This window comes from Myxocyprinus asiaticus, chromosome 29 (assembly GCF_019703515.2).
Source record: "Myxocyprinus asiaticus isolate MX2 ecotype Aquarium Trade chromosome 29, UBuf_Myxa_2, whole genome shotgun sequence".
NCBI lineage: Eukaryota > Metazoa > Chordata > Actinopteri > Cypriniformes > Catostomidae > Myxocyprinus > Myxocyprinus asiaticus.
In genome coordinates this window covers 38,786,305-38,798,139 of record NC_059372.1, presented here as the reverse complement: position 1 = coordinate 38,798,139, position 11,835 = coordinate 38,786,305, and the positions used below count along the sequence as shown (strand labels likewise).

Sequence of the window (11,835 nt, the reverse complement as noted above, 5' to 3'; positions counted from 1 at the left end):
AATTTATATTACTTTTTTCCTTCCTTGTTACAAGTTACATTTCCATGGAATGAAAATGACAGGTGACCTTTGCTGTCTAGCAACATTTTTAAGACCAAAAAAATGTTTGAAAAAAATTGCCATTTAAGTTTCAGTTTGTCACACAAAGCTATCATATGACTTCAGAAGACTTTACATATAGCCCACAAATCATATGGACCACATTTATGATACATTTATGTATCATAAATGTGCATCAGTCCCCATTCACTGTAATTGCATGCAACAGAGCGACCAGTACATTCTTTGAAATTTCTCCTTTTAAGAGTTGCACTGGGTCAGATGGGTTTGGAATGACATGAGGGTGAGTGGGATAATGAAAATGTTTTCTACACCAAACCATATGTCCAAATACTTTCTTTACACAGCTTCCATTTACTGAAACAATCTAAATATTTTTATTGTATTTGGGCCTCGTGTAGCATGAAATATTTTCTGCTTCCTTTCACTTGAACTATGTCTGGACTTTCCCTGCAAACTTTAAAGCATCGGTTCCTTACAAATAACCAGACAATTGGTTGTTAGATAGCAATGCATCTGTTTGAATGAATTTCCAGAGAAATTCTCTCAAATCATCCTCCCAGATTTGCTTTAAATACAGCCAACCTGTCTCACGTGCATTTATTTAAAGGCAAGAGGAAGCAAAGATCTTTAGCGGTCAATCTCACTGCTTAAAATGAGGGCTATTGGACTTGTTTTCCTTGTTGCAGTAAGTAACATTATTGATTTTGAAATGTCTTATCAGTTCAATTATGCCATTTTTAGCAGTCTAGTGAAAATCTAAGCTTCCACTGGGGGGAGATTGTAAAATGTCTACTTAAAAAAAATATATATGCAAATATTTACCTTAGTTTAGAAAAAAAATAAAAAATTAAAATGTGGCATAGTAACTAGGACTATATTTCAATAACTGTAAGGTTTTTTTAATCAAAAGACCAGTTGCACAAATGCTTGTCTTATCTAGCAGTTACAATTAGTTTCACAATTCGTAAAAAATTTAAGTTAGTATCATTGTCTGTCCTCCAAGCTAAAATGTTCTATTGCATACTAATGTATAGCTGTTGGGTAAACAATGAAAACACACTGGCATACATTCAACTACAATATAATGAAGATAGATTCTAACCCAGAGTTTGAACTGGGTTTTTTGTTTTTCATAAATGTCAGGTTAGTGCAGGTTGTCACATTAGTTTTAAATATTGTAATTTAAAAAAATGTGAAATATAAAACATAATGCAAACAATGGTTTGATCAGTTATATGTAAACTTTTAAATGTTTTGCTGCTCCGTGAGTCTTCAATAGTTTGAGTGCTTCAATATAACTTCAAAACAACTTACCCTGTATTATATACTTCATCTCCAAACGTGTTTTCCCGAGCAATAATGGCTTAAATGTGTCTGAGCTGAAACTGTGGATTTGTTTACAGTGGTGGTTCAATAAGGAAATTCGATTCAGATTATTAAAATAATATTAAAAGTAATTCAAAGCTAAAATGCTGTCCAAATGTCTAAATAATCCTATGAAACGATTATCTGATACAACATTTTGTGTAATATTTTCCTTTCTTTTCTCAGAGTGTCTGTATTCATTGTGCAACCCCATCAAAACAAAACCTACGCAAAAAACGTGCCTGGATTGTGAATACACTGTCTATGGAAGAGGAGCAAAGTGGTCCTTTCCCATATAAACTGGCAGATGTAGGTTACACACTGCAACATTTTTGCAATATTCAGCCATCTCTGGTGTCCAGCAGATTATAAATCAGATAAAACATTGAGAATAATTATTTTTATGAGGACATTTTAGATCCTTAAAAACAAGAAAAATTAGAATGGAAAATGTCTTTTGAGTGCATAAATGTCCTTAACCAGAATGTTTCTTTTCTCTCAGCTAAGTATTGAGATGAATGTTATCAGGGAATACTCCATTCACGGACAGGGTATTGACAGAGATCCCAAGGGAATTCTGTCTATTGACAAGACTGACGGTTCTATTTACGTTCATGGGAAAGTCGATTATGAGGAATACAAGAAATTAACAGTGAGTCTAGTAAACAACATTACCTTTTTAATCCTTTTTTTTAGTTTCCTGCATATTTTAATTACAAGCATGTTGAAGGACTGGTTTAATAATTAATGTAATGGCGTTCCAAACCCGTATGACTTTATTTCTTCCCTGGAACACAAAAGGGGAAAACAATGTGAAGAATATATGTTCCTTTCCATGTAATAACAATGAATGGAACTGGAGCTTTCAAGCTTTTAAGGGCTGCTAATGGGGCATGCTGTCACAAAAGATCATTCAGACCAGTTTTGTGAAGCGGATCAACCGATTTGTAAGATCTGACTCAAAAGAATGATTTGTTGACTACTTCTCTGATGAGCGAGCCATGGAGAGTGGATGTCAAGATTTTAATTTACTGTAATAACAACTTAAATGTATTCTACTCAGTCACACAAAGCTATAGTATGACATCAGATGACTTGGAACACAGCGCAGAAGTAGTATGGACTACTTCTATGATACTTGTACTGTATGGTGCTTGTGTGCCCATTTTGTATTTAAAAGCTCCAGTGCCCATTTATTGTAATTGCCTGGAAAAGACCGACTACTACCTGTGCTAGCATACATTCTTTAAAATTGATCCTTGGTCAAATGAGTTTGGGACTTTTCGTTTTTGGCGGAACAATTTCTTTTACTGCATATGAACCCATTTTTCCCATTGTGTTCACCTCCAGATCACATTTGAAGCTGACAAAAACCCAGACTCTAAGCTTGCTGTGGATATTGAGATTCTGGATGTTAACGACCACGCACCTTTTTTTAATAATCCAGTTTATGAAACCACAATAGATGAATCAACACCACAAGGTACTGACTTCAACATACAATTGTTTTAAACCAACTGGTCTCCTTGGTGAAAGAGCAACATTTTCCAAGCCCCTCTCCTTGTTTTCTTTCCCGCAGGTGAGCATGTGGTCATAATACTTGCAACTGATTTTGACCGGGATGGCTCGGCAAATTCATTGTTCACTTTCAGAATTGTGTCAGTCACTCCCACTCCCTCCAACGCTGAGTTCTTCATTCAACAAACTGAAGGAGATACAACAGGGAAAATATATTTCAAGGGTTGTCTTAATTATGAGGTAACAAACAATTATGTCACGATTCAATGCTAATTTCTTAATGCAAATATAATTCCTGACATTATTGTAAAAACATTTCTGCACATTTGCATGTGAATTATTTTTTTATTTTTTTATTAATGTTTTTGTGAACTCAAAAGAAAGGGAAAGTTCTGAATACTAATTCTTGAACTAATTTGTATGATTTAATTTTTCCCTTCTCAAAACGATTAGTTATTTTGAGCATTAAGATTTACAGTGCATGTATACATTTTGGAGTTTGCAGAATTGAGATTTAGTATTTAAATTGGTTTTACACTTTTCAATATAGGAGGCCCAAAAATACACTATTCTGGTTGAAGCGAAGGATCATGGGGAGAAGGTGCAACTCTCAAGCATGAGTACAGTGATAGTGAATGTTATCGACAAAAACAACCATCTTCCAGAATTTGTAGGTAAAACGGTAAGTAAACACGGTGTAAACTTGTTTCAGTCTTCTAACCTGTTACCATTTAGCTAAGTTATGCTGTTTGACTAGTTTTTGATCAGAGCTATTTACAGTAGACTATCGCTGAGCTGATAACAAAAAGCACAGCATTTGCTCTAAGGTAAAAATATGTTTGATGGCTGTTGTCACATGTGCTGCAGACTTGTGAGAAGGTCAAAGAGGGACAGTATGGAGAACTTGTTTGTCGGCTGCAGGTGACAGATAAAGATAGCACAGGATCTGCAGCTTGGAGGGCCAAATACTCTCTGCAAGGTGAACAAGCACAGCACTTCAAGATAAAAACCGATCCTTTGACCAATGATGGAGTCATAACTGTCACCGAGGTAAGATATATGGGTCATAAACGGTCATTATGTGGAAACTGTGCCATTTGTGTCCCATGACTTACTGAAATTTGTCACAATATTTGATAGATTTGACTCGGTTTAGTGGCCAATGCAGAAGTGCAAATAAATAAATAAAAATAGATTAAAATACCTAAAATATTGTCCTAAATTTTGCTATTACTGAAATTGAAATATGGCACTTTCACTGCATGTATTTTTATGTAAAATGTCTAGCCGTTTTTCTGAGAAAATGCAGAATATGTCTGTCCCTTACTTTCTGTTCAACCCTGTTATGCTGTAACATTTGTCACTTTAAACGAATAACATCATATTGACACATGGTTCAAACAGAAGTAATTGTCTCTTAAAATGTTTATAATTATTTCTAATATTATATTAACCCCCCTTTTTGGGGGGGCCTTGTCAAGCTCAATACTAGTTATGAAGAAAAAAACTTTTTTTGCCTTTGTTTTTTCTTGGCACAATGTAAAAAATATTCACAGTGAATAATATGTGGTGCAATGATACTTGCTAATTAAGGCCGTTATAACACAAAACAAGTTTTTGAAAGAGAATTGTTATGGGTTATTCATATTATTCTTTAGTTATAATTTGCTATTGCAAGGCATGCTGAAACCGAGGGATATTACCAATATGTACTCAGTTATCTATTCAAACTGCTGCATAAGTATAAAGTAGCTTTAAAGTTAGGTTTTTAGGATTGGGGGTGAGAATCAGCCATTGAAAACCCATATTTGTTGACTAATATTGGAAAATTTTGGAAACTAATGTGAATACATTAGGCAAGGTCATCCGCCAGTGTCTATGGCAGTTTTCACCCTGGTACTTTGAGCCTGAGGTGGGAACATCTAATTTCTTGAAAGTTAAACTTCAGCAGTACCCTTTTCAAATTAAATGATAATAATAATAATAATAATTCATGAAGGCACAAATGGCACCATTTCTCAGAATGAACCTCCCATTTTAGGGAGCTGGTCATGATGCAGAAAGCTTTAGAAATGTTACATCATCATCAAATCTTACTAGATACCGAGTATATTGGTAGCTGTAATAAACAAAAAGTATCCATGTTCATTCTTTCCCCAGCCACTGGATTATGAAGAAAGGTCCAGCTTGAAACTGACAGTCAGTGTGGAGAATGAAGAGCCTTTCTTCTACTGTAGAGTCAACGGGCGTCCCAAAAATGGACTGTGGAATATAGAAAACTCCAGAGGCAGGTCCAGTTCCACATCGGTATCTCTTCCAATCAACGTTATTGTGGAAGATGTCAATGACCCTCCGGTATTCATAGAGAACATTAAACATGTGAGTGTTATGGAGAACATGGAAATTGGACACAGCCTGTGGATGTTCAAAGCTGAGGACCAAGATCACCATAATTCAAATTCAGTAATGTAAGTTTGTTTTGATTTCCTGTTTTAATCTACCAGCCTTCTAAGAACATACATTCCCACAAAAGTTAATTGCACAAATGTTTTACCTCTCACTTCTTATCATTTCCATTCTTGTAGGTTCATCAGAGGAGAAGATGTAGATAATTGGGTAACTGTAGATTCACAAACAGGTCTTGTATCTACAGCTAAAGTTTTAGACCGGGAATCACCCTACGTAAAGGGCAATACTTACACTGTCGTCTTATATGCTGTTGATAATGGTGAGATATAAATCACTTTATTTTATTTGTTGTGCTTTGCAAAGACTAAACTATTACAGCTCATTCTTAGGGTTAGTTGAACAAACCTCTAGCCCAAAGTATTAAACTTTAGCATGTAGCTTGTCCCAACACCGTTTGTGGTACAAACATTAATGATATTTCAAACTGTGTTTATGTTGAAGTTGTACTATTACTTTCCTAAGCAGTTCAACATAAAATCTCAGACTTCCATTGAAGGAGGGACCCAATCCATATCTAGCAACCAGAATATAAAGACTAGGGGTTAGGGTTAGGTTAGGGTTAGGGACTTAGGGAAGCAACTACCTACCAACCACTGATAACTCCCTAGCAAACACTTAAACACCACAAGATAATGAGCAGAATACCTTAGCAACAGCATAGCAATGCCCTGGCAAACACCCTGGCATCATGGTGGCGAGTTATGCATGGGCAAGCACCGCTCACACTACCTTTAGAAATGTTAAAATATAGTTAACATTATACTTTAATTTGCTTTTCTCTGGTTTACAAGGCTTCTATAGAACAAGCATTTCCTCTGCTGCTAGTTATGAATTTATGCTAATTTGTATTGGTAATTTGCAGGTACACCACCAATGACTGGTACTGGGACTTTAATTATCCATCTGAGAGATGAGAATGATAATTCACCAATGCTAGAGGTAGACAAACAGTACATGTGCTTTTCTGAGAGGGCCATTGAGATTACAGCTGTTGACCCTGACCTGCATCCGTACAGCGCGCCATTCCGCTTCGAGCTAATGGGAGATGTTGATGGAAAATGGAAGCTTAATTCCAACTATGGTAAGAAAAACTCAACATTTAATCTCTTGGTTAACATTAGAATATCAACCAAATGCACCTGGACCTACAAATTCATACTGTAAGGCCGTAACATACTCTACACCAGTATGTGAATGTATATGCTTCTAGGCACCCAGGGCTGCGTTTCACGATAACGATGAACCTTAGCTCTTAAAGGGTTTATGAAGTGCTATTTTTTATAATTTTATTATCTTACCTGAGGTCCACTGATAATGTTATAAAAGTTTTTTTTTTTTGCACCAAAACAGTCACAATTTAGTAATATATGATCATTTTCCACCCTGTTTTTGGCACTCTGTCTGAAATGCTCGGTTTTGGCTTAAGCACCTCCTTAAAACTTCAACATAAATACCCACTGTTATGATTGGCTAACATCATGCAGCCCCTCAAATTCAGCAAACTCAATCGGAAGAGAAGGCACAAGGCACTCAACATTATAAAACTAAATTGTGAGGTTTACACATAATGCGCATCCAACACATTGCATCTGAATATATTCAACTGTTCATCTCAAGAACAACTATTAACACTCAGTACCATAAACTATCAAACAGTCATGACATCTGAAATATTCATGAATGAAACGGTTTACTTACATTTTTTAATGGGTCCTAATGTTTTTAACTACCGCATCCTATAATAACAGTTCCTTTGCAAAGTCTGAATCGTATTATGACCGGTTTACAAGCAATCCATGCTGGCATGAGCTGAAACAAAACGCACATACATAGTCCAAAGAACTGTGAAATGACGCACACACATACTGAAGGTGCACTGAGGTTCACATCGCCGGAAACACATCAAAACGGTCAAAGACATCCATCTAGCGCATTTTTTCATACACCAACAATTAAAAATAGTGCAGATGCTCAAAACAACAAGAGGCAGCAGCTGAATGAGAGAATTGCTTCTCCCTTTCAGAGTTGTAGCTTGACACCGTGTCTTTTAAAAGTGGTGAGATACATGGCAGCAGTTAAAGAGTCTGTGTAGTTCATGTTTAAATACAAAATAATTCAAAATAGTCCAGATGGGTCCCTTTTGGTGTTATGTTAGGAATAGTTCACCACACAAGGCCTGCTCTCTTGACTTGAATTGTGCGCCAGTTGGTGGGGCCACGGGTGCGATGATTCATGTTGTGGGATGTGTAAATACAAATGAGCAATGTTTCATGACGTCACAAACAGACAGATTTCAAAACGAGAAAACAGTCTTTTTAGACTGGGGAGGAAGATTTCAGTTCTGAAATGTCCAGTATGTTTTTATAATACAGTTACCTCTTATATGTCTAAATATCAAGGAAAATTTCATTCTCCATTTCATGACTCCTTTAAGAGCGTTCTTTACTTGTAAATGGGTAGTGAATGTGTGTTCCTTTTCTAGGTGCATTTCCCAAAGGTGCACTAAAAATGAACGTGGGAGAATGCGCTTTTCGTGCTACTTAAGTGTCCCTGTCATTTGTGAAGTGCTGAAATGTCACCTTAGAAACACTTGCCAATGTAACTTCATTATAGCTTTTTGTGTAACTTTATAAATACTTGGAATTTATCTTGCTTATGGAACACTATAAACCCTAATAAGTTGACTTTACTCAATTTGTTGAGTAAACTCGTTACCTCAATTGAATTGAGTAATGGCTTCTCCAAAACTTGTGTATTTAAGTTCACCTAACTTTGTGATCAAATGAGAATGAACTTAACTATTTAAGTTAAGGTAACTAGATGCAAGTAGACTTAACTCATATTTGTTATTTAAATGCTGTTGTTTCTACTTAATAAATTTATTGAGTGGAAACATATTTAGGTTATACAGTAATACTTATTAAAAAAAGAAGATTATAACTAATCCTAGGTGAATTATTAATTAAACTTATTTCATAGACACATGGAATTCACATGTGCACATGCATTAGGCAAACTGAAATGGTTTTAACAGGGTCCAAATTGATCAAAGGGGACACAGATCACCCTAATTGTGACATCAAACGAAACAACTACTAAATAACAAAAATAATACTACAAAAGAGCTAAAACCTCTGTGAATTCTTAAAAACAACTATTTAAATGCCCCCATATGTTCACTTTGACCAAGGAAACATAATTAAATAATTAAAGCACAAGGCATTATGGGTATTTCCCATAGCCTCAATGTTTTATTCAATAGTTTTAGTTATTAACACTTAAAATCTTAAGTCTATGGATTTTTAAGAAAAATAAGTTCAAGGAACATAGATATTTGAGTTATGAGCCCAAACCTTGGCATTTAAGTAATGTTTAATAAAGACAACTTGATTTTTAAAGTAATGACAACTTTTGAGTTTACAGTGAAGTTATTTACATAAATATTCTGCCAAATTCTCTACATAATTAAACATTATGTGCAGAACGATCTTTCAATACTTTCAATGATGTCATGGCGGAACAAGTGTTTAAAGAGAATCTTGTTGAGAAATTACAGTCGACATGTTTACTGCTCGCTACGTGAATAATAACATATCCAGTTAAATGGCACAGACATTAAACATTTGAAGGTAACTATAACACCCCCTTGAGTACTGAGGTTTGTTACCACTACAGTAACACAAGAACCCTACATTAAACGAGGCTGTGCACTTGCAATGCACTGTCAAGGATCCGCGTCTTCGTGTGCATACTTTAAAAAAATATGTTTCTTTTACATTTGCGTACGTTTAAAATATGTTTCTGGCCTAAGTTTCTGTTGTGTAAAGATTCACATGTAATACTTCTTACATATGTTTTCTCTTGTGTGGATAGGCACAACTGTGACATTGTTCAAAGAGGGCATTGTACAAGTGGGCAGTCATGAACTCACCCTGAAGATCTCTGACAGCCAGGGCCAGTTTTCTCTCCAGACCCTCTCAGTTCATGTTTGTGAGTGTACCATTACTGCAGAGTGTGTTGCAATGCAGCTAAACGTCACTGCCATCATTGTCATAGTCATCAGCATCTTAATATTACTGGGTAAGTACTGGGTGAAGTTAAATGCTGTTTTATGATGTTTGCTTCTGGGAGACAACTAAAATTTGGACAAACATGTTTGTTTCCTCTAATGTATGAATTATTAAATCACAAAGGCAAAAATATCTCCATGTGTCTTTTTACTTCAAAACAAGAATGTGATGATTTCATGTCGTAGCATTTAGATCTTCACTGGAATTAAAGGGACAGTATAGCCAGACCCAAAGTGGGTGTCCACAGTACTTTTGGCCATGTAGTCAGTGTTTGTCCCTGAAGATGTAAATCTACTAAACCTTTTTGTGATTGTGTGTGATTAAACTTAAAACAGGTATCTTGCTGATGGGTTGTCTGATCAGACATAAGCTGAAGAAACCTAGAATGATACAGCTGGAGGGATCTTCACAATCTCTTATTCCATACAACACAGAAGTCTGTGGAACTGACTGCACGGTAAAACACTGGAACGTTACTTTTTCAATGTTTTCTTTATTAGACTTCTGAATTGAAACTGAATCGAATTGAATTTATGCACACAGATACCATTCATTTACTCAGATTGCATGCTGACAAAGGCATCTTCAAGTGATGTCACTTTTTCTGATTGCATGTACACAGACATTGGAAATGTTAAGGTATGGCTGAAGACTTATCTTCACTGTGTGTTTGTAAATGTGCCGTGGTCATGTTTTTAATCCTTTAATGCTTCTGCTTAACGAAAGATAATCAGGTAACACTTTACTATAAGGTTGTATTTGTTAACATAGTAAATGCATTAGGTATCATGAACTAACAATAAACAATGTATTTTTACAGCATTTTTTCATCTTAATTCATGTTAATTTATGAAACTACAATTAATAATGTTACAATTCATATTAATCAAGATTAATAAGTGGTGTAAAAGTATTGTTTATTGTTAGTTCATATTAACTAATGTCGCTAACTAATGTTAAAGGAATAGATTACCCAAAAATGAAAATTCTCTCATCATTTAGTCAGACTTACAGTGTGTCATCTCAAACTCATATGACTTTCTTCCGCAGAACACAAACAAAGATATTTTAATGGAGATATGCTGTCTGTTTGTATCTATCCATAAAATGCAAGTGAATAGTGACCAAATTTTCAAGCTCCATAAAGCACATATAGGCAGCATAAAAGAAATCCATATAACTCCAGTGGTTTAATCCATGTCTTCTGAAGCGATCCAATCAGTATTGGATGAGAATAGACCAAAATGTAACTCCTTTTCCATTATAAATCTTGAGATCAGCAGTCTTCTTGGCGATCATGATTTCAAGTTCGATTACACTTCCTACAGCACCATCTAGCGCTCTGCGCATGCGTCAAGCTCTAGGAAGTGTAGTCGAGCTTAAAATCAGAGACTGCAATGGCAAGATGTACAGTGAAAAAGGAGTTATATTTTGGTCTGTTCTAACCTAAAACCGATTGGATCACTTCAGAAGACACAGATTAAACCACTGGAGTCTGGTGGATTACTTTTATGATGCCTTTATGTGCTTTATGGAGCTTGAATATGTGGTCACTATTCACTTGCACTGAACAGACAAACAGACATCATATCTCCATTAAAATATCTTCGTTAGTGTTCCGCAGAAGAAAGAAAGTCATACGAGTTTGAGACGACATAAGGCTGAGTAAATGATGAGAGAATTGTCCTTCCTGGGTGAATTATTCTTTTAAAAAATTTAACCTTATTATAGTGTGACCGGAAATCAATACAATAAGCGCCTCAGAAAAGATAATTGATTATGTATTGGAAAATGCATGGAGACATTTAAATATTTTAGACTTAAGTTTAGGGTTTTAAGCTATATTGTGCAAATTGATGGACACTTAGTGTTAGTTTATTTTGTCCTCCAGGGCTGTTCCGATGAACATGGTGTTTTTGAGCCCTGTCCATACCTTGAGGCTGATGTTCAGACTGATGTCTTCTGTAATCGAGACAGCAGCATTACTTCAGTTAAACTCCAAGAGCCAGAGCTGGGATTCAATGGCTTTACAGCGATTGCACTTCCAAACATAAAATATATGCCACTGAATATACTGTGAAAGATGAAGGACACCAAAAGATGAAAATCTGCAACTTAATGAAGGTCACAATAAAGTGCTATAGATTCATGAAGGTTTGCACTATGTGTGTAAAAGTTTAATGTGTATATAGTTTATACACTAGTTTACACATTGTATACACTATAGTATTGTGTATTTCCATGGTCGGACAGAAAGACTATGGGATTTTTAAAACAATCAACGTGAGATCAAAATGTGAATAAGCAACACGTAGTTTGGGTTTGTGCCTCATCAGACTTTGTCTATGAA

The 11,835-nt window shown here is 35.5% G+C and overlaps 1 protein-coding gene across 1 annotated transcript; it reads left to right on the top strand.

Moving 5' to 3' along the window:
* The first annotated feature begins 580 nt into the window (after positions 1–580).
* Positions 581–11,634, top strand: LOC127420032 (cadherin-like protein 26). The gene is made up of 14 exons (XM_051661964.1): positions 581–748; positions 1,615–1,737; positions 1,931–2,080; positions 2,779–2,911; positions 3,008–3,186; positions 3,497–3,628; positions 3,814–3,996; positions 5,107–5,414; positions 5,532–5,674; positions 6,278–6,496; positions 9,289–9,495; positions 9,821–9,942; positions 10,029–10,124; positions 11,377–11,634. The coding sequence occupies exons 1-14, from the start codon at positions 716–718 to the stop codon at positions 11,563–11,565; spliced, it is 2,217 nt and encodes a 738-aa protein (XP_051517924.1). The 5' UTR covers positions 581–715; the 3' UTR covers positions 11,566–11,634.
* The last annotated feature ends 201 nt before the right edge of the window (positions 11,635–11,835 follow it).